The sequence below is a fragment of the Meriones unguiculatus genome, chromosome 9 (genome assembly GCF_030254825.1).
Source record: "Meriones unguiculatus strain TT.TT164.6M chromosome 9, Bangor_MerUng_6.1, whole genome shotgun sequence".
Classification (NCBI taxonomy): Eukaryota; Metazoa; Chordata; class Mammalia; order Rodentia; family Muridae; genus Meriones; species Meriones unguiculatus.
In genome coordinates this window covers 118,128,643-118,152,072 of record NC_083357.1, presented here as the reverse complement: position 1 = coordinate 118,152,072, position 23,430 = coordinate 118,128,643, and the positions used below count along the sequence as shown (strand labels likewise).

Here is a 23,430-nt window from a genome sequence, read left to right as displayed (position 1 = left end):
ACAGTGTGACCTCATGTTCCGGCAGCGTGCCTCCTCACACAGTGTGACCTCACGTTCCGGCAGCGTGCCTCCTCACACAGTGTGACCTCACGCTCCGGCAGCGTGCCTCCTCACATAGTGTGACCTCATGTTCCGGCAGCGTGCCTCCCTCACAGTGTGACCTCATGTTCTGGCAGCGTGCCTCCCTCACAGTGTGACCTCATGTTCCAGCAGCGTGCCTCCCTCACACAGTGTGACCTCATGTTCCGGCAGCGTGTCTCCTCACACAGTGTGACCTCATGTTCCAGCAGTGTGCCTCCCTCACAGTGTGACCTCATGTTCCAGCAGCGTGCCTCCCTCACACAGTGTGACCTCATGTTCCAGCAGCGTGTCTCCCTCACACAGTGTGACCTCATGTTCCAGCAGCGTGTCTCCTCACACAGTGTGACCTCATGTTCCAGCAGCGTGCCTCCCTCACAGTGTGACCTCATGTTCCAGCAGCGTGTCTCCCTCACACAGTGTGACCTCATGTTCCGGCAGCGTGTCTCCTCACACAGTGTGACCTCATGTTCCAGCAGCGTGCCTCCTCACACAGTGTGACCTCATGTTCCGGCAGCGTGTCTCCCTCAGTGTGACCTCATGTTCCAGCAGTGTGCCTCCCTCACACAGTGTGACCTCATGTTCCGGCAGCGTGCCTCCCTCACACAGTGTGACCTCATGTTCCGGCAGCGTGCCTCCCTCACACAGTGTGACCTCATGTTCCGGCAGCGTGTCTCCTCACACAGTGTGACCTCATGTTCCAGCAGCGTGTCTCCCTCAGTGTGACCTCATGTTCCGGCAGTGTGCCTCCCTCACACAGTGTGACCTCATGTTCCGGCAGCGTGCCTCCTCACACAGTGTGACCTCATGTTCCAGCAGCGTGCCTCCTCACACAGTGTGACCTCATGTTCCAGCAGCGTGCCTCCTCACACAGTGTGACCTCATGTTCCGGCAGCGTGCCTCCTCACACAGTGTGACCTCATGTTCCAGCAGCGTGTCTCCCTCACAGTGTGACCTCATGTTCCAGCAGCGTGTCTCCCTCACACAGTGTGACCTCCCGCTCCGGCAAGTGTGAGCCGGCATAAACTGTTGAGTTGTTTTGACAGCGATTTTGTTGGCCACAGAGGGACACGTCCATTCAGTACGGATGGCTCTCCTCTGCTCTTTGCCGTTCCAGCGTGCTGCGTGCCGGAAAACGGGGGCTAGCCTGCACCCGTCCGAGCCCTCGGCCTGAGCTCTCTGGCCCCGCCGACATCCCATCGGCGGGGAGGCCGGCTGAGCGTGCACAGGCTGGGAGCACGGTGCTGCTCCCGGGAGCACGAGCTGCGGCTGGCAGTGCCCTCCTTTGCTGAGCCGGGGAGGGCGAGGGCTCCGCGCCTGCGTGCTGAACGGTGCTTCGCAGTCACCGCACGGCGGGGCTCAGTGGCTCGCTTTGCTCGGCCACGTCCAGGCGCATCGTCACAGGGGCCCTGGCTGGTGAGGAAGGAGGCCAGGGTCCTCACAGGCCAGGCGGGCCGCGGCAGCTCGCGCACGGGGCTTGCAGGGCCACGAACCTGCTCTGCACAGCAGGGCCCGGGCAGGAGGGGAGCCTGCTCTGCACAGCAGGGCCCGGGCAGGAGGGGAGCCTGCTCTGCACAGCAGGCTGTGGCAGGAGGGAGCCTGCTCTGCACAGCAGGCTGTGGCAGGAGGGGAGCCTGCTCTGCACAGCAGGCTGTGGCAGGAGGGGAGCCTGCTCTGCACAGCAGGCTGTGGCAGGAGGGGAGCCTGCTCTGCACAGCAGGGCCCGGGCAGGAGGGAGCCTGCTCTGCACAGCAGGCTGTGGCAGGAGGGGAGCCTGCTCTGCACAGCAGGGCCCGGGCAGGAGGGGAGCCTGCTCTGCACAGCAGGCTGTGGCAGGAGGGGAGCCTGCTCTGCACAGCAGGGCCCGGGCAGGAGGGAGCCTGCTCTGCACAGCAGGCTGTGGCAGGAGGGAGCCTGCTCTGCACAGCAGGCTGTGGCAGGAGGGGAGCCTGCTCTGCACAGCAGGCTGTGGCAGGAGGGAGCCTGCTCTGCACAGCAGGCTGTGGCAGGAGGGGAGCCTGCTCTGCACAGCAGGGCCCGGGCAGGAGGGAGCCTGCTCTGCACAGCAGGCTGTGGCAGGAGGGGAGCCTGCTCTGCACAGCAGGCTGTGGCAGGAGGGAGCCTGCTCTGCACAGCAGGCTGTGGCAGGAGGGGAGCCTGCTCTGCACAGCAGGCTGTGGCAGGAGGGAGCCTGCTCTGCACAGCAGGCTGTGGCAGGAGGGGAGCCTGCTCTGCACAGCAGGCTGTGGCAGGAGGGGAGCCTGCTCTGCACAGCAGGCTGTGGCAGGAGGGGAGCCTGCTCTGCACAGCAGGGCCCGGGCAGGAGGGGAGCCTGCTCTGCACAGCAGGGCCCGGGCAGGAGGGAACCTGCTCTGCACAGCAGGGCCCGGGCAGGAGGGAGCCTGCTCTGCACAGCAGGCTGTGGCAGGAGGGAGCGCGCCGCAGGCCTCGGCTTTCTCAGGGACCACGCGCTCGTTTCTCTGTTCGGTGGCTTTGCCTAGAGTAAAGTTTGTTTGGGGAAGTCTAATAGAGACTACTGAAAAGTAAAACACATAAAAACTTTATTGTAAGTATCACACACCCAAGTTTGCATCAATTCGACACACCGCACGAACGCAGTGCAGTTTGCTTACAGGACAATGGTCACTTTCTGGAGATGCTCTCGCTCCCAGGGCCACCCCTTCCGCAGTGGGCACTGCCTCCTCCACAACAGGGCAAGAATGGGGCAGGGGAGACCCACTGCCAGAAGAGCTGGTATGTGCAAAGGGCCTGTGGCAGCCGGAGGCAGGCTGGAGGAAGCTCTTCTCTCCGGGGCTGAGCTGCCGGCCAGCGCCGTGCTCCACGCACAAGGCTCCGGGAAGCAACTTTCTCTGCTGCATCCTCCCCAGCCCGAGCGGCGACTCTAGGGCATTCTGAGCGAAATAACCCCCAGAGAAGTACTGGGAACCTCCCGGAACCTGTGCCTTACTGAAAGCGGGAGACGCTGGCACAGACACTGGGGTGCAGGAGGCCGAGGTCCTGCTCCCTCCCTTGCTGAGGCCTGAAGGACACGGCCTGTGCAGTGTGGGCGCAGCAGCCTTTGGGATGTGAGCACAAACTTACAAGAACACACCAGTCCGTAAAGAGAAGTGTGACACAGCCGTTCTGAGGTCACATGACCTGTCCCCGTCTGCAATGCCATAAACTGCCACAGAAACCTGCAACCGCCAGGCGCCTGGACAGAGAATGACAACTCTCCAAACCGAGAAACGCCCATAAAAATATAGAAAATACATGCTAATTTAATGGCAAACTCATTTGCTGCACACGTCGCCATCCTGGAGTGGAGAGCGGGGACCGCCCTCTCACCTGCTCTGCCCTCAGGCTGTAGGGCACACACCAGTGTCGACAGCAGGGGCTGGGCGTCACTGCTGCAGCAGGAAGTTGGTGGCCACGTTGAGGTCATTGTTAGAGGCCCTCAGGGCCTCCAAGGCATCCCCTCTGGAAAACCCCATCTCCATGAGTCGGGCAACCTGTGGAGAGACAGGGGACCAGGTCAGCAGCACAGAGCGCACACCAGCACGCGCTCCTCACAGGACTGTGGGAAAGCCCAGTGCCCCGAAATCAGACCTAGCTCCATTCCCCTCTGGTCAAACCTGTCAGAAGATGGTAAGTCCGAGCCGCACGACCGGCTGTCCCAGCACTTGGACCGTGCAAGCAGGAACACCAAGAGTTCAGGGTCATCCTGGGCTCCAGGGGCAATCTGAGTCTAGCCTAGGCTACATGAGACCCTGTCTCAAAAAATAACCAAAACAAAAAAGAGGCTGAGAGGACCCAGCTGATAAATCGTTTGCTTTGTGAGTCCGAAGTCTCCTGGGCCTGATCCTCCAGAACACATGTAAAAATGCCAAGTACAGTGGACTGCATTCCCAGGGCGATGCCTGAGGCTGGCCCAGCCTTCTCTCCTTTCTGACCTCCCTCCAGCCATCCCTTTCTTTTTCTGTCTCAAAAAAAAAAAAAAAAAAAAAAAAAAAAGGCAGCAGAAATCTCCCAAAGGCAAGCCTTTCAAGGTCGGACTACGCATGACCAGGAAGGCCCAGCGTGAGCCTGATGTGCTCCTCACTCTCTGGGTGCTGTGGCTGAACTTCTGACAGAAAGTGACTCAAGGCGGAGGCACAGCCGGGCTCCACGCACAGCGGACCAGCACATGGTGCCCGAGATGCCGGAGCTCGAGAGCTTCCTCCCGTTTCCCTGTGCTCAGCCTGGCACCCTGCCACGGAGGGTGCTAGCGTAGCCAGGTGGACGCCCCTCCTCGGGTAAGCCTCTGGAGACATGCCCAAAGACACACCCAGAAGGACGCCCCACTCATGTCCTAAGGGTCTCTCAGTGTTCACTACTATCCACTGACAGATGAGGAGCCAGGGCTTCTGGGCCCTGATGCAGGGTGTGTGTGTGTGTGTGTGTGTTTGTGCACTCGCGACTGTGTATATATGAGAGCACACAGGCGCACGCAATAGGGCCAGGCTGTGAGAAGGCCTGAGCACATGGCCACACGCTGTGTGACCCTGTATGGGTGTTCAGCACAGCCAGGGGGGCACACAGCCAATGAGTGCACCAGTAGTCTCAGCCCTGGTGGTGACCGTGTGCTCAGCTGCTGGCATGGCCATTCCTGCCCGTGCTAGGGCCACACTCCGCTGTCTTCTGCAGAGGCGGCAGTGGCCATTGAGGACGGCTGGGACCAAAGGCCACTGGGGGCAGGAGGCGCCAGGCATACAGACAGCATCTCCAATGTGTGAGTGCAAAGGCTTCCCGCACTCTGTGCGCGGGTGGCTCCAACGCTGAGGCGCGTGGCATCTCCCAACCTTCCGAAACCTGCTTTCCCAGGTTAGCAGAGCCCAGAACTCAGCACTCGGGAGACAGTCCGGAGCCAATCCACCCCATCACGGTGAACTCAAGGCTAGCCCAGGCTCCGTAAGACTTCGTCTCTCTGTCTCTAAAGCAGTCTGGCAACACCAACCACAGAAACATTTCCTGCCCTGCTCCCTACAGGGATCCACGACTTTCTGTACTGATAAAACACACACTTGCAGTAACCAGACTCCCAATGCCAAGCTTTTGCTGCTAGGTGGGGGCAAGCCTGAGGGCCCAGGCACCATTCCACGTTTCTTTGTGGTTGAAGAGCGTGTGCCGGCCAGCACACGCACCGACACAATCTCGGCACTGCTTTCCGGCCAGCTCTAGCCTGGGAGGAGCTGAAAGAGGCAGAATCCGTGTGACGGGAACTGCTGCCAAGAGGAAGGGGCGGGACAGGGGCCTGAAGAGGTTTGGAGCCAGAGCTGGGGGCAAAGACGCCCACGGGTCACAGCACGTCACCTCAGCTGTGATGGGAAGAGCTTGGAGAGGAGCAGGTTTTAGAGCACAGCGGAGATGCCGCCCAGCGTCCTCTGGGGTCCCAGGCCAGGACCCGTACCCAGGCTGCACTTCTCACCTGCTGTGGTCTGAGTCACACACGGGACCGTGTGTCCGCCCCAGCTGACAGAGGAGAGTGGACACAGCCCAGCTCCTCCTGCTGTGGGGCCAGCAAGGCCCTCTTCTGTTCCCTGCTGGCGCTTTACTCCCTGCGAGGGCTCTGCAGGTCCACACGGGCGGTCCTTGCTCACGGGCAGACCCTGTCACTGGGGGTGGCTCCCCTGGCTCTGCAGTCCCGCCAGGCAGGGCCTCTCCCCTTTGCTGCTGGCCAGAGGGCTCACCGTGTGGCTTTGGACTCCTGCCCTTTCCTTGTCTTGGGCTAGAAGGATCTCCTGAGAGAACTTTGTTTACTTTGGTCTATCAGGGTAGGGACCGCACTGTGGAGCAGCTCAGATCATGGCAGAAGGAAACAGGCGAAGGCCGGTTAGGTGCCAGGGACAGGGCATCCTAAGGACTTGGACCCAAAGACCCTCTTCTTCCAGACAGGCTCACCCCCAGTATTGCCAGCCGGGCCTTAACATGGCGCCTGTGATGGGCATTTTGTATTGAAGCCAGGACACTCCATGCCTAGGTCTGGGGTGTGGCTCAGCTGGTAAAGGGCGAGCATGTATGAAGCTCTGGGTTCAACTCCTCACAGTGCATGAAGTGGGCAGGACAGCACACACTGGAATCCCCGTACTTAGGAGATTGGGGGGGGGGTGGTCAGAGCTCAAAGCCACCAGTGACTACACAACAAATTTGAGGCCAGCCTGGGAGGCCTAAGATTCCATCTTAGAAAAAGGAAAATCCACTCCTCACCCACAAAGCTCACTGCCATCTCATCCAGTAAAATAGGTTTCGTTCATCTTGTGTGCCAGCAGCCTTAGTAATCCCACCAATGTCCAAAGGTCCAAAGTCTCTTTGAGACTTAGCGCAAACTCTTCGCTGGGAGTCCTGTTAAAACAGAGTTCTCTAGCACCGACACAGACGGCATGAACACCCCCACTGCACCAGCAAGAACAGGCGTGCCACAGGGGGACGGAATGAAGGCCGCAGCCCAGCAGGACGCGCTGCAGCTGAGCCCTGGGCCTGGGCTGGAGGGCACAGGGTCGAGAGGGAAGCCCCGCCCCCACTGCCTTCCCTGGCACTGCCAGTCTCCACCTGCTCAGGTGAAGGTGCTGTGACTCTGCTACACCGCTTGGCCTCCCAGACCTTCCTTTGAAATATGGGTAGAAACTTGGGATCTGAAATTCCCAGAGTCCTCCTGCCAGTAACAAAGCATCTGGGATGGCGTCATGCTCTGCTGCCCACTCCTGGACCTCCAATGGCCTGAGTGTCGTGTGGCGGAACCTGGGGAAATACCTTCCCACTCACCTCGTGTAAGCAGCGAGCTGAGAGACTGTTTAAGTCTCCAAATGAGTTTACAAGTTTACGTCCTCCATAGCTGTGGGCTGGGCTGGTCAGTTCCCAGGAGGGCTACTCTTGGAATTAGGGAGAGCAGAGCAACTGAGGGAGAGCAGCCCAGGGAGAGCAGCTGGGGCACCCAGTACCGTTGAATGAACAACTACGGACTCTCGAACCTTCTGCTGGTAGTCAGCCATTGACAGATTTGTTAAATCAGTGGAGCCACAGCCTGCTAATAAATCCTCCTTATTAATATTTCTGTGTATGCCTGTGACACCCAGGTACACATACTCATCTTATAGATTCTGTTCCTCTAGCGAACTCTGCTTAGCTTCTTTGAAAATGCCACTCATTTCTTTAACAACTGCGCCCTTAATGTCTACACCTTTCCACACTGCTTTTTAGGTCAGACTGCAGAGTTTTCAAATCCTGCTCAGCCTTTTGCTCCTGTTTCACTGCAAATGTGATCTAGATCAGGCAGAAAAGCCCTGTTTTAGCCTAGGAGCCATGCTACATTAAAATTTCCAATACCAAATTAACTAGTTACTTTTAAACTTACTTCTGGGTCTCAGAACTTGGAACATGCAGACAAGTTCTTTGCCAAAATGTAACAAAATGCCCTCTAGCCCACTCCCAACAGGAGCCTCACAGCCAGGCCGTTGTGTCCCCCTGGCCTGAGCCGTGTCCCCCTGGCCTGAGCCGTGTCCCCCTGGCCTGTGCCGTGTCCCACTGGCCTGCACTGTGTCCCACTGGCGTCCTGGCCTGCACTCCCACAGCCACCCAGGAAGCTCTACTTGCAGAAGCTTTTCTGAAGCTTTCTCTAGCCACTCTTCAAACCAGCCCCACTCAGGAATTAGTTACACCGCGGCAGTAATCTCAGTGCAGCTGTGTTCAGATCAGACAGAAACAGCATGGAGAAGGTCAGGTTCAGCCATGGCCACTTTGTCCCATGTTCTTGGGCACAACATCACAATGGTGCCGCTGGCCGGCAGGAGGCCCCAGGGACACGAGCCCGGGCCTGCTCTCCCAGGGCCTCCTCCTTCCAGTCAGCTCCAGCTTCCTGAAACTTCTAGGGCGCACAAGCAGTGTCACTGGCTAGGCATATGAGCGCACACTGGAATCTTCTATTAACCAGAACACAGGGTCTCAGAACCTGTGACGGCGCCCAGGCTCTCCCATTCTGTGTCAGCTGAGAACATGGCCCGCGACTCCAAGGACGTGCTACCCAGCGCGTGTATTGTAAGTTTGCACAGACGCTGTACAAATGCACACACTTAGGTAGAGAGCTCTGGCGTGCGAGCTGGCTGGCCACCGTAGCAGGAGAACGGTGTGTCTCTCTGCCTGCTTTCCCAACCCTAACAAGCTGCTTCTAATTGTGGCCATCTGTCCCCCGAACACCCGTATGTCCCAGGAATGCTTAGCAGACCTCCCAACGTCATCCTGACTATGGCGGTGTTCAAGCAGGCAGGGCCACGACAGCACCCGAGCCAGAACAGCCTTCTCTCTGTCCAGTGGACAGTCAGACCCCACGTCATCTTTCCCATCATCTTGCCCCTGTAAGCCTTCCCACAGCCCGGTGCTCCGTCTCTACAGTGAGGTGACATGTAAATTTGGTGACAGCTATGTCAACAAGGTGACTTTGGTATCCTCGGGCCACAAAGATTTTCTCACATTTACAAGTCACCTGGTACTAATCAGGTTTACACTGTCAGATGAAAAAACATCAAATTTGCCATTCAATTTTCTGAATTCATGTTCTCCGTTCCTCTAGGGGCAAGGGGGCACAAGGACACAGTCATAAGGAGGAAAGAGCCTGATGTGAGAATCTGGCTGGTTATTTTCACCCCTGGGTTCCAATGACATCTTAGGTGTTCTCCGCGGTTACTTATTCTGACATGCACAGCCAGCAGTCCGATGGTTCCACTGGGCTGCTTGTGAGCACATTCCCAAGGCCACTGACAACCAGCCTTTCCCAGTGACCGGCAGCACCTCAGGGCTGGTTAGTCGCGACCTGGTACTGGACCTTTCGGGGCACTAGGGATGGGCGTGGCAGCCCAAAGACTTGGATGCTGGGCATGCCATGCACAACAGCAGGTAACACAGCCCCAGGCCCTTGGGTTTGGAACAGCCAGGCTGCCCTGTGAGGATGTCTGGCACGAGCATGGACGCCTTCTTTGTGTGCAATCTCCTGCGCTCACTCCTCCTCAGACGGAAAGGACCGCGTGCCCACAGAGCCAGGCTTGACGGGTCTTTGCAGAGTCGTCTTCTCCTGCTGAAGGTGAACCAACCGTGGTGCTCGCTCTGGTCACCAACACGTGCCGCTGGCCGGAGCTGGCCGGAGCTGGCCGGAGCTGGCCTGCCTGCCTGTGTTCTCAGGGCTGAGAAGGTAAGTGTGTTTTCACTGCTGACTGGCCCGCTGCAGGCTCATCAGAGACCGTCAAGGACCCACCTGTGGAGCTGTGGGAAGGGTGACGGCTGGCAACCCACCAGCTGTCTTGTTTGCCGATAGCTGATGACCTCATCAATGTCTGGGCCAATCTCTCACCACCAAAAAGAGAGCCTGACACACACAGAGGCCCAGAGCAGATCAGTTGAGGACTGCAGTGAAGTGGTCAGGCCCAGTGATGGACAAGACAGAGACATAAGACACCAGAGCCCTTCGAAGCACGCATTACGGGGGCACCTTTTCCACCTGAGGCAGAGCCGCCAGCAGGCCACCAGCTGCGCCCAGTCCCACCAGAGCCGGGCTGATGACAACCTGCAGGGCAAATGCAGGAAGCCCCTCACGGGAGCGTGCTGAGGAGCCTTCCCTTCAATCCTTGCCGTCCTCAGCCCACCGTCTAAAAGCCCCAGGGAACCATTGTCTGGGCATGCAGTGAGGCTCTAGCCCAGACTCTAACCCACCCTTCTGCTCAGCTTTGTTCAGAATCCAACCATGGGGATCACTGTCCAACAAGGCTACTCTGCTCTTCTTTTTTTTCCTTGGTTTTTCAAGTTAGGGTTTCTCTGTGTAGCCTTGGCTGTCCAGGACTTGCTTTGTAGACCAGGCTCTGTCTTTTCCAGATAAGGTTTTGTCACACAGCCCCGGCTGGTATTAATGTAGTATAATGGGCTCACACTTGCAACGACCCTCAGCCCCCAGAGGGCAGGGGATAACACCAGCTCCTTCGCAACCTTTCCTAACTATTTACTCACAGCCATCCAAGTTCCCCAACTGTAACATGCGGCGCTTGTTCCTGGGACTGGGGTGAAGACCCGGCAGAATCCACAGGTCACTAGGGAGCCTCCCTCTTCCCTTCCCGGAGTGTGTTTGTGTTGGCGTGCAGTCCCCCACCACAGGAGCAGACCGTGAGCCGTCAGCCTTTCATCACGGCGCAGCACAGGCGTGGGCGGCCTTACGCAGCCTCCTGTGACTCGAGGAAGCCTCATGGCTGCTGACCTGAGAAGGGAACCGCAGCCACCAATGGTGCCGTCACCGTCAGCTGGCAGGTGGACTACCCTTTCCCTCACAACTACATGGCAAGGGAGGACACTGACACAGAGATGCTCTTCCCAGCTCTCCTCATTCTTAACCACTTTTCTCCAACAACCTGCACACTTCCATTCAGCTTTCCACCTCGTCGGAGCGACACGGCATTCATTCCAGCGGCTCACACTTCAGTGACAGCTGCTAGCTTTGCTCAACAGAGTGTGGTTTGCCCTAACTTCCCTTTAGCTCAGAGTGTCAAAAACAAACAGTGTCTTGGTTTTTAACTTCCCAAATTCCGACGCTTCTAGATCAAGATGCCCACCGGAAGGGGGCCCCACCCAGACGCAGCTGGGCTGCCCCCTGTGCTGGCCAAATGCACAAGTGTGAGGGCAGGTCAGGGCTCTCCCTTCCAATAGCACAGCTGCCTGTCCATAAGCGTCCCCCCACACCGCCTCTGGGCACCCCCTTGGAAATGCAGTGCTTTTCTTCTACTCCGGCCTCCTCGCACGCCTGGTCTCCAGGGGCCTCTGCTTTCCACAGCCTTGTCTTTGGCACACGGCAGGGCTGTTAGGGCTGGGCAGGCTGACCACATGAAGTCAGACATGCCGGGAGAGAAGTGCAGTTCACCTTTTGTCAGCTCTGGTTTCAGCACGTTCAGGTCATTGGCATGGCGTCACCTGAGGGGCTTCCTTCTACGTTTAGGGAGGGCACAAGGGTCGGGTTTGATTTTTTTCCCCTTTAGTTTACAAAAACAAACAAACAAAAAATCAGAAGTAAATTTGACCAAATTCCATTACTTGTCAATTAAAATCTTATTTGTGGTCTGAGGTTGTATTTGTTTGTGTGGAGGTGGGAGTCGGCTCTGCTTCCACCTGGGCGTCTGAGGGAGCAGAGGCGTCTCCAGGAGTGCTGACCCGGCCACAGCACCCCACAGCAGCACCGCAGCTCTGCACCAGGAGCGGGGAGCGCACAGACCCTGCTCTCGCTGTTGGAAGGTGGGGCTGTAGGGAAGAGAGCCACTTCTCGGGGTGGGGGGTGTAGCCAGGGCGGAAAACAACCCCACCCCACGATAATGCAGGCAGCCTTCATCACTCTCGGGGACCAGTGAACAAGACAACCCCCAAAAGCAGGAGAGGGAAAAGGAAGTTGGGGAGATCGAAGCACCTCATGTACCTGAATGAAGTCGTCAAGGACAACTAGGAACCACTGAAAAGAGGACAGTGTGGGGAAGGAGAGGAGAGGAAGCGACTCTGCAGGCAGATGCTGTGGCACACCTGCCTACCGAAGTGAGGATGTCTGACAGACTGTGCTTCCGTGAGCTCTGTGTAAAGACCCTGGCTTCCTCACCCACCCTTTCCCCACCGTGGGAGCTCCCCGGCTTTCAGCCTGCAGCTGCTGTCACACCCCTCCTTCTCACGATCGTGTACCCACGGCCGGCCTGCAACAGACAAGCCAATGTCTGTGGACATGACTTGGGTGCGGTTGTCCTCAGAGCAGGAAGGAGCTAGGCCTTCTGCAGGCTGCTGCCTTCTTTCCTCCCTCCGGCTCTAGAATGCTCACTTCCCTATTGCGGCCTCGTCACTTTTGGCTTTTTTCTGGACAATGTCTACCAACAGCCCGGAGCACTTCCGGGAAACAGAGCGACTTCCTGCAGACTTGCCTGGGCTCCTCTGCGTGTCTCCTGAAAGGCGCTGTCCTGCCCCTAGGCTTCTCGGGTCACCTTTAGATGACCCGGGGACATACGCTCCAGCCTCACCCCAGCTCCCTCCATGGATGCTCTTCTCGGGAACAGAAAGAGGAGCTGGGATGCCCCTCCAGTGGGCGATGAGCCAGCAGAGGTGCGTGGCTCACACGCTGAAGGAAGGGTGGGTTCTCAAGGTGCACCAGCTTGTGGCAGGGTGCTCGCCACTTGTACTTTCTCTTTGACTACCCGGTTCTGAAGCCCTGGGACACCGTTCTCAGGGACCAGGTTTTCTTGTAGAGCTCTCTCTAAAATTCCTGCACTACATACATGTGAATAGTAGAAAAACTTAAAAATATTTTTTTCTGGATTTAGAAAGCTACTGTTTCTTTCCTGTATAAAGTCAAGGGTCAGAAGAAGGCTGAGGGCTGGAGCGCACGCCCTCACAGGGACTGGAGCGTGCGTCCCAGCACCCGGAAGCACACTCTGGCCAACAGCCACTGCTGGTTTCTGCAGACCCAGCGCTCACAAGCACACACTCGCACACAGGCACATCGCTAGAACAACTCAGGCTGAGGACACAGCACAGTGCACAGTGCTCACAGCTTGCTCCAGGCTCTGCTCTCACCAGCACTGCAAACACGTTTACAAACACTGCAAACACGTGGGACCCTGACGCTCACAAACACCAAAGTATTTAACCGAGAAACTAAGGATAAGTTTGGGAGGTGGTGGCACACACCTTTAATCCCAGCACAGAACCACCACCACCACCACCACACACACACACACACACACACACACACACACACGTGCTGCTACGTTCAGCCCAGCCCCAGTGGAATCACAGTCTTGAGCCACCATGGGAGACAACCCAAGGAAAAGCTTAAGGTGTGTTTTAGAGTCATAAAAGTCAAAGCCACAGGAATGTGTGCTCTCTTCCAACCTTCCTCCTCTCTTTAACCTTGTAAGAAGCCAACTTCACTCATTTCTTTTTTATTCTGTTTTGGTGGCCCGAGGTGGCCTAGAACTCGAGACCCTCCGCCTCAGCCTCCTGTGCACCTGGGTTTTAGGCATGTACTACCACGTGTGTGTACTCACTCACTTGCATGCCTCTGCAAAGGTCAACCTTTGGTGTCCTTCCTCGCCTGCTGAGCATCTTTCGCTGAGCTCGGAGTCTGGCTAATTGGGCTAGCCTGGACTGCCTAAGCACAGCCTTCCCAGGATAGGCTGGGGTTACCGGTGTTGGCAGCTTCACGTGGGTCCTGGAGATTGAACTCTGGTCCCCAGGCTTGCCTGGCAGGCACTTCACCAACAACCTCTAAGCTCCCAAATCAAGCTTTTCTTTCTTGCTGGCCCAGTACATCAAGCCTGCAGTGTGGGTTCCACTGAGCACGGGTAACCCCATACCTGCTCTTCAGAAACTTCCGGAGGTGGAGCCGCTCGCTGTTCAGACCGAGGGCCATCCTGATAGTTGATGTTTCGTCGCTGACGCAACGGGGGGAAAAGCCGATTCCAGTTGATCATTCCTCCCTACAAAGAGAGCAAAGGCCATCAGGAAAGCAGATGCCTGCAGTGCCTGGAGTCTCCCCCCCCAACCTTGGCTGGAGCTAAGTGACTCAAACCCAGAACTTCCCCTTCAACCAGGGGATGAGACAGCCTGTGCTATAGGCACAGAAGAGAAAAGGCCCCAACCAGGCAGCGTAAAGTGTTTGTGCAACTGACACAAAATGGCAAAGGCGCACTAGGCCTCCTAGCCCACCTCAGCCTCATAGACCCTGTCCTGACATGGGCCACGCCTACATTTTAGGAGTTAAGGCTTTGCAGGGTGTAGTGGAGACACACATGGAAAAGGAAGCAAGAAGAAGCCGAGTTGGCTTTGGTATTCACTCACTCCTGAGCATCTCTAGTGCAAGGAGACCTAAGGTATGCTAAAGCCTACGTCCAGTGACAAGCTGGAGAGCGAAGGCAAGAGCTTCACAAGTTGGGGTCAGCAACCTCTTGAGCGTTCGCTCTGTGGATGCCAAAGAAGGAAGAGAAAGCCGCTTCTGGCTTCAAACCTGGAGAAAAATGCACGACAAGGTACTTTCTAAAAATGCCTGTTCTTCGCCATGTGCAGATCTGTGAATCCAGAGCAGAGGAAAGCTGGGATGTGGCCAGCCAGCAAACCAGCAACCAAATAGCAAGGTCAAGAAATCAGAGGCAAACCAAGGCACAGAGAAACCAGGCCATTTAATACACAAGACATGGCCAAAACTATGAAAAAGAGGTTGAACCTTTGATTCTGACCACAGGTGAAGTATGTTTCACAGATTAATGGCTAGAGCATGGGAAGCTTTTAGAAGAGGATATTTTCATGTCATTGTGAGAGATTTATGAAAGAAAGATATGAAAAAATGGCTAAAAATTATCACCAGTAAGAACTTTGATTAAAAGTTCAGCTGTTGCTGACAAAAACAAAACGACAAAGTTAAAATAAAAACTCTATATTTAAAAAACGTTCATGAGACAGGTGTGGTGGCACATGTCTTTAATCCCAGCAACCCAGAGGCAGAGGCAGAGGCAGAGGCAGGCAGATTTCTTTGAGTTTAAGGTCAGCCTGGTCTACACAGTGAGTTCAAGGACTGCCAGAGCTACACAGATAAATTCTTGTCAAAAAAACAAAAACATTGTTCAGAACATGTAATAGACAAGTACACACATGCACACTCACACACACATACAAAACACTAACAATAAAAAAAATGATAATACAAACACAGTAGCCTTGACTCAACAAATACCTGACACATAGGCTTAAGGTCACTGCTGCTGAGGAAATGCAAATGAAACCTTGATCTCATGCTAATGAGACAGTGTCAAAAGTCCAATACCAGCATTTGTGGACACTCTCGGAACCCTGAGCTCTCCCGGCTGCTCCCACAGTCTGCTTCTGTCAGGATTGGGGTGTGTGCTTCCCACGCTAACATCCAGCACTCAGTCTCCAGTGGGAAGCTGTCCAGGAGATGCTCCAGGATAAGGGCAGGAACCAGCTCCCCCCTCCCCAGGATGCAGGAAAGAACTTAAAAAGAAAGTCCCAGGAGTGCCTGGCTGCGTGTCACTCACACTGTTAGGTGTGAGCCTGAACAAACAGGAAGCACTTCCTTTACACCGGCTTCTTCAAAAGCAGCAAACACATAGTTCACAAAGGTGGATGGAAAGAGTTTGCATTTTGAAGAGATATTTTGAAAAATACTAGTTATTAATTGCCAAAGTAATTTTTAAATGAAGTTTCTTATGAAAATGAACAGTTGTTTTTCTGAGATGAGCAACAATAACTATTTCTAATGAAAAACACACATTAATTCCTAATGTTTTAAAGGTTTTTTCATTTTATGTATGTGTACATGTGTGGGCATTTGCACACACACATTGAGGGAGGTGACAGAGGTGAGGGAGATGACAGAGGTGAGGGAGGTGACAGAGGTGGGGGATGTGAGGGAGGTGACAGAAGCGAGGGACGTGAAGGAGGTGACAGAGGTGAGGGAGGTGACAGAGGTGAGAGAGGTGACAAAGGTGAGGGACATGAAGGAGGTGAGGGAGGTGACAGAGGTGAGGGAGGTGACAGAGGTGAGAGAGGTGACAAAGGTGAGGGAGGTGACAGAGGTGAGAGAGGTGACAAAGGTGAGGGACATGAAGGAGGTAAGGGAGGTGAGGGAGGTGACGGGAGGCCACGGACTACGGAGAATCCTTGCGTAGCTCTGAGGATGCCACGCTGAGTTCATCAGCGTGCACATGCTGCCTGTCCTCGGAGCATCCAGGAGAACAGGGCTGTGCTGAGAGGCCCAGCTATGGCCCCGGAGAGCTTAGCTGAGGGGACAAGTGCACTGGCAGCTGAGCAGGCGGCACCGAGGACGGAGCCAGGCGGCCACCCCAAGGCCACTGTGCAGCAAGTGCTTCCTGACGGAGGAGGAAAGGACAGCAGCGTCCATCAACACAGACACAATCTAGCAATGCATCCGCTATTTGGAAAATAGAGCGGAGGGATGATACAAGGCCCAGAGTGAATTGCCATGTGAGAAGCCAGACTGTCCTTCTGCAGCAGGGGTCGGGCGAGCCAGGAGGAGCCGGGTGACGAGCGACACAGACCCTGCCTGCTGCGATGGCACGGTTTCGGTCTCTGTGCGATGATCTTGCTGACTAGTTGGGGGCCGAGAGCCTTCAAACTGCTGCCTCCCCCGCAGGCTCCATGGTGGCGGGCTCGGAGTCTTCGGCTCAGGAGAAGGTGGTCTGGCAGCATGGCCGCCCTCAGCCACAGTTCTCTCTTGCCTTTGCCTTGGGCTGGCGGGCTGGGCTAGGGCAGTGTTTCTGGAGACGGACTGGGGATGAGGCTATCCTGAGGAGGGGCACAGAGGTATGGGGACCCTTCCTTACACCGAACTCTTGGCCAGTGACGACCTTTCTCCTGACAGAGTAGCGACACCCACCGTGGCTCTCTCCTGAGATATGGAACTACTTTCACCATAGCTCAGCGCCAGCTGCGAACTCAGTCACAAATATTTTCTCTTTGACTGAGCAAGCAGAAGACCTGGTAAAGCCCATGCGGATTCAATTTCAGTCACCCTGGCCACAGGCATGGACACTTGTTTGCTGGCTCCTAACACAGGCCAGGCATCTGTTAGGCAGCCGTGAGAACCGAGGTGCAACAGGGTATCCGTGGACCAGGCCACGTGGCTGTGATAAAGGAGGGTGCTACTGTGTATCTGTGGACCAGGCCACGTGGCAAATGTGCCTTTCTGACTTGTCTATTTGGCAGCAAGGAGGTGGGCTCCTGCACAGGAGACCACAGGCTTCCTAGGCTGAGGCCTCCTGACTTGTAGGCTTCAGCACACATGAAGAACTCGCACAGGCACAGACTGGGCATGGTCAGGCCTCCCACATATTCTGCAGAAAACCATGAATGGAAGTGTACTGTCCAGCACAGACACAGGGCACGTGTGCCCAGAAACTCAATTCTTCCCTTCATCCCCTCTTCTTGCATGTAGCCATCAGCTGGAGATGTGAATGTGTGTTACCTGGCATGGTAATTCCAGCCAAGTTCAAGCACAGCACAGGGGCAGCTGGCGGTGTCTGTCCAGTCCCTCTGTCCTTCTTTCACTCCTTCCCCTCCAAGCTGTTGGAAGTCCTGGGCACAAGCGACTTTGCCCATCCTGAATGACGCACTTTCATTTGGACTTTTCTGGAAAGTATGTGGAAACCTTACCTTGCTATTTTTTTTTTCCTGCCTAATTTTAGTTCTACAAAAAATTATTAAATGTTAAGTCAAAACTGGAGTGCCCTCTGGCACTTGTAACTGCAAGTAATGACAGAGCAAGAGGTGACACTTGTCAAAACGAGAGTGACCCCAGATCTCCCCTTTCATCTTAATCTCCTCCCTGAGATGCCATCCACTTCTGTGACGTCAGCCATTGGCTCTCACTCCTGATCATGGTAACTGCTTCACCAGGATGAGCGACAGCTTTTAACCTATTAGCAGCCCAGCTCCCTGGGCCAGCTCTCCGCTTCGTACGCAGCTCAAGACCCCAACTCCAAAGCCGACCTGTTCTTCCTGTGTGCAGTCTGCAACGGCCTCCGTCTTTGTAGGCCGAGATCATGACAGCCTCCTGATGACTTGGCTGCTACTGGTGCTTTCTCCAATCCAGCCTGTACCCAGCTCCCACAGCGGCACAGCGGAAAACCTATGTCACAACGTCTGAACATCTGTCCTGTCTCAGGGGTCCAAACTCGTTCAATCCTGCACCACCTCTTAGTGCCCCTTATTGCTGCAGGTGACTCGGTCTGACCCCTCGGAGTATGCCCCCTGCCCTGAGGCTTTCCCCGTTCTTCGTTCATGTCCTCCTCTCTCTCTGCCCAGGCTCTATCGACAGTCTCGTGCAGGATCCACAGGAGAGCGCCTGAGTCTGGCTTCCCACGGGGGACCCTCAGGGGGCGGACCAGACGGTTCTGAAGCTGAGTGCTTCTTCATCACAAGGCAGTGCTGCAGTGTGGCAGTGCGAAGCCTTCTCTCTGAAAGCGCCCTCGCTCCTGTGCGCCCCTGCATGGGCCCACACGCCAGATGCGCCCGTGCGCCCACTCCTCCTTTTCTATGCTGTTGACTCCACGAGGGATCTGCAAGGGACGGGAGCTCCTTGGGTGGCCATCCCAAGTCCAAGCAGTGTGTCCACTCACACGAGACTGAGGGAGAAGTGAGGGGTACAGAGCACCGTCACCTAGGGGACGTGCTGAGCCACAGAGCATGGCATGCAACATGCCAGCGGTCCCATCACTCCACCAGAAGGCCTTGGCCCAGCGTGACTGGGAAACCCAGGTTACAGCCTCTGAAGAGAGATGTGTCATGGCTCACGCTCTGGAAGCGCTGGGCTTCTGGCTGGCTGTTGCCCTCTGCACACTTGGAAGGTTCAGACTGCCGGGGTGCTGGTAAGGTTCCACGAAACCTCAGGCTTTTCAACACGAAGGAAGTACAGGTGTGTCTGTCTCTGAAGGCCCACAGACACGGGGCTCTGGTGGGAAGGAAGGGTGCTCACGCTAACCCACACACAGTAACATGCTGCTTCGGGTTTCCATCTCTAAACTTATCTATGGCCTTCAAACACAACCAAAGAGTGACTCGGGAAAAATGCAACAGAGAACTGGAGTTGTTTATAACCTTCATACCTTCAAAGAGGATCAGTCACCTACCTGTCTGCTTAAATGCCATGAGATTGTACAATGTCTTCTTTCTCATGAAGACACCAAAAGACAATGGAAAATAGAAATGATTTCTACAAATGTCACCTAATGAGTCAGGCTTGGAAAAGTGTTAGATTTTGACTGATCCTATCTTATGGGGCTGAATTTCATCAAAAAGGTCAGTGAGAGCAGTGAGAAAAGCATGAAGGCACAGCTTCTGCAGGAGGCACAGGCCGTGTCAGAAGCTTCCAGCTCCAGCTTCACTTGAAAACAGAGTACCTGCGCCTTGTTCTCATTTCACTGCAGATTTTTATCGGCCCACATCTGACACTACACACTCACGCACTCACAGGAGAAGAGTCATAAAGGCCCAGCTCCGGCAGGCTCAACTGTGTTGACAAAAAAAAAACACAGTAATGTGCTGAGAACTGTTCTCAAATCAAGTCACATCAAAAAGCGAACGAGCACAGGGACAGTGCAGCCAAATGAGCCGTGCTGGCTCTGCGGCAGCGCTTCTGCTCACCCCGCAGGGCCTGTCCCCGCAGGGCCCAGCGTGCTCTGAGAGGCCCACGGGTAACGGTGCCACTGCCACACTCCCTGAGGACGGCACCTCTAGGAAAGCTGTGTGACACTTTATTGGGACTGTCTCTTCTGTCACATCAAGGTCAGGACTCACTCACAGCTCTCGCTCTGAGCACTCTGTGGAACAGATGCTGAGGAAAGTAGCTGTGTCGGAGAGGCCACAGGTGACAGGAGCTTCTTCTGAATCAGGCTGCTCAGGTGACAGAAAGAACCGCAGTGGCACCTGCAGCACACAGTTGTACTTGTAGCTTTACCCTCTAAAACACGGGAAAATCATGCATGTATTGCAACACGTGGGAACCTTGAATATGGGATGCAAGTCAGAGAAGCTAGGCTGTCAGCTCCACTCACCCAGATGGTAGAGGTGAGCTCTGGAGACAGAAGGGGCCTGGAAGACAGGAAGGCTTGGGAGTGGCTGCTCACAGAAACCACATTTCCTTAAAGTTTTTTACATTTATTTTTCTTCCTCCATTTATTTATTCAGTCACTTTACATCTTTAAAAAGTTTTAATTAACTTTTAAAGTCAGCACACACAGAAATGGGCTTCATGGGGTTTCCTCCCACTTCACACTCTCTGTTCTTGCTGCTCCTCCCTCCTCTCCGCACAGCCAGCGCCTTCTGCTTTCACAGAGGTGCGGCCTGCTCTGGAGACAGAGCTTCTGTTTGAGCACTAAGGATGCTCTGTAACTGACCATGGTGCTGATGGGTAATTCTGTGAATAAAAATTAGCAGCCCACACACTTCAAGTGGGTGAATTACTCTACAGAATACTTTTTATGCACTAGACATATTTATTAAATACCAAACACTCGATTAGTGAAAATAACCCACGGTGTGCAAGGCGGGAGTGAGTCACGATGTAGGTCGCACGGCACCTGAGCAATGCCTGCCGAGGGTGGAAGAGGAGAGAAACAATTTTCACAGCCACAGAATTTTACTACGGGTGGGTGAGAGAATGCAGCTTATGCGGCTCAACCAATCCCCGAGGAACTCACTGAGCGGCCTGTGTCAACAGCGGTTAGACGCTTGCAGCAGCAGCAACACCTGTCCTTGCACGAATAAAAACTACTCATCACCAAAACAGGTGGTAACAACCAGGAGGACCAGGAAGCCCAACACATGGAACACGGGGAATAGTGACACCCACGACACCCCGTTCTGCTGGCAAGTTTCCCAGCAGGCTTACACCAAACAGCGTATCCATGGCAGCTTCCCCTTAGTCCTGAGCCCAAGACAGGGGTAAGGTTTACCTGCAGGAGTGTGTGCTGCTACAGGGGATCGCCAGTGAACAGAAAAAATGGTTCACAGAGTGAGCGAACAAAGCAGGGCACTCAGGTTGCCCACAGAAAGCTGAGCTGCAAGGTCCTGGCCACACCCCCCTAGGGTGGGCATCACACGGGCCATGTAGGTAGTATTCAGGGCTCTGAGAAGCAAGAGGAGACGCCAAGAAGAAAAGCAACGAGAGCTGAGAGAAGCTGGCGCACAGACCTCCAGACAGGCTGTGTTGTTGTGTGCTTTTGCTTTTTTCTTCTCTTTTTGTTTTTGTTTCAAACAGGTTCTCACTGGAGAGCCTGGAGTAGCCTATAACTTGTGACTTGTCCAATGTCTGCCTCCGGAGTGCCCGGTTACATACAGGCAGCCACACCTCATCTGTCACGTCCCCTCACAACAGCCTCCTCAGTTCTCAAGCAAATGCAACCTGATACCCCTCAGCTGTGTGGGGACCCTGGCCTTTCCTCATGGGGTTCTCACACCCCACCTAATGACTTCTTCAAGACTCCCCCATGCTTCAAGACAACCCTGCCATGCTGTGCAGGGTTGCACGTGGTCCAACAGGGGCCTGGCCTGACCACTGCTTCATCTTCTGCAGCAGCTGCAAACTGCTGGAGCAAGGTCAGGTGTTTCATGCACACTCGCAGGTGTGCTACACTAGAGCCCAAAGACAAGACTGAGGGAAGCCCCCAGCTGTGCCCTGTCCTTCAAGAGCTCATGTCCTAGTGGGCACTAGCAGAACAGGAACCCATGGCTGGGCATGGTGGCACTGGAAAGGCAGAGGTAGCCAGGCTCTGAGTCTGTGGCCAGCCTTGTCTGCATGGTGAGTTTCAGGACAGCCAAAGTGACACACACAGGGAGACCCTGTCTCAAAAAAACCAAACCCACAAAATCCACGAGCCTCTGTCAGACACTGGCCTGGCAGCAACACAGCAGACACGACAGTGAAGGGAGCGTGACTGGCTTTGCTAGCAACTGTGTCACCACAGGGACACGAGGCACAGGCGAGGCTGGAAGCGCAGAACTACCCTACATGAGCTCTGCCCTCAGTGCTGCCCTGAATGAATTCACAGGTGACAGACACGCCACAGGCATCGACGAGCCTGCGGGAAACCCACCCACGGGCATCTGGAGCCTAACTGCTTTGAGAACTGTGCAGAGACCTGCACAGCCGGTTCTCCCCACATGCCCATGCTCATGAATATACGGTTCCCTGTACACCTCTCCTCGCAGACAGTGGGCCCAACTCCAGATGAGTAAAGCCTGAGGGACACCCACGCGTCACTCTTGTCCAGAGCGCAGGGCGTGCACTCGAGCCCAGCTGGTGAGTGGCACCACAGCGGCTCACCATCACCGCCCGACACAGACACTGAGCAGGGTGGACAGCCCTTCCTCGGCCCTCCTGGAGCGCGGCTCGGCACCCCGCTGAGGGCCGCCTTTGCCAGGAGCCCGGTAAGGAGGAGCTGCCACCCTGCCTGAGCTCCCTGCTCTCTTCCTAGCGGCTTCAGCCTCTTTATCCTCTTTGTCAGCCTCACCATGGCTGTCACCTGTCTGTCATGACTTGTCTCCATCTTGTCCTTGCAGATGTCTGTGTGTCTTTCCAGCTCTGACTGCTCAGCTGTACCCAGCTGGCATCAGAATTCCAAGTGACCCTGTCAAGATCTTTAGTGAACACACATTTACCCATTACATCCCCAAATACTTGCTGACTTCCTACCAGTCCCCGTGCTACTCACTTAGTGGAGAAACAGAGAAGCTGGTTCCTCTCTGTGCCCTGCACACTGGCAGGTAGGGAAGCCCCGGGGAGCGCTGCACTAAGGTTCTAGGTGAAGAGACTCAGATCCCAGTGGGAGACTGAGGTTTCCCAGGAACACGTTATTTGCCAGGAAAGAGAACCAGGCAGGCAACAAAACAAAACCAAGCACAATCTTCTCTCTGTGGTAGAGCCGGGAGGCCTTGGCACTGACCACTGTGGCGGGCTCCTCGAGGCTGGTGATGCACTACAGGCAGGGGATGTAAGAAGAGGGTGGGGCCTTGCACAGCTGCTTCAACAGCCAGGCAGAGCTACTGGACGGTCTCAGGGAGTGAAAGCATCACCCATGTTTCAGAGACCCCTAATGCAACAACGGGCAAGGGTGGAGGCTAGGCCAGGAGCAGGCCAATGAGGCCTGGGCATGGGCCCAGGCAAAAAGAACTGGATAAAGGAGACCACCAAGTTGGGGCCAGGAGCGAATGGTGTGAGGCGCTGGAACCTAGACACAGGAGGCTGTGGAAGAAAGAAGTGTGCTGCCTCAGGTCAGCCTTTGGGTTGGTGACGCGGGAGTGAGGAGCAGGGGCGGCGGCAGCGGCCTTCGGGGCGGAGCCGGAGCCGGAGCCGGAGCCAGAAGGTCCTCCTTTAGACTGAACTGAGGCCCAGAACCTCAACAGCACAGCCCTGGGCTTCGGGTCAGTGGCTGCCTGCTGATCGGCCGTCACCGCAGCCCATGGAGCGAGGGAGAACACCAAACAGACTGACAGGCTCTGAGAACAGGGTGGATCGGGGCTGGTGCCCGGGGCAGATGATTGGCACAACACGTGCTGCTCTTGCTAGCAATACGTGAAACATGCAATTCTGTAAGTGAGGAGGCCACAATGAGGCCTGCTGGCTGGTCGCCCCGCAGTGAGGCCTGCTGGCTGCCCGCCCCACAGTGAGGCCTGCTGGCTGCCCGCCCCACAGTGAGGCCTACTGGCTGGTCGCCCCGCAGCTCACACTCAAGAGCAGCCCTAGCCCAGCGCACGCACGACAGCCATGAAGAAGGAGCGTGCTGA

General features: G+C 55.6%; 1 protein-coding gene across 5 annotated transcripts in view; it reads right to left on the bottom strand.

The window, feature by feature from the left end:
• Positions 1-23,430, bottom strand: part of Ubac2 (UBA domain containing 2) — a 144,857-nt gene that overhangs the window by 17,360 nt on the left and 104,067 nt on the right. For 4 of the 5 annotated variants that reach the window (XM_060391651.1, XM_060391653.1, XM_060391652.1 and 1 more), the window contains one exon: positions 13,470-13,592. In XM_060391651.1, coding sequence (XP_060247634.1) covers positions 13,470-13,592 — 123 coding nt within the window. Of the gene's footprint in view, positions 1-2,622; positions 3,591-13,469; positions 13,593-23,430 lie in introns of those variants that run through there. The other variant, XM_021644490.2, reaches the window with a different exon arrangement.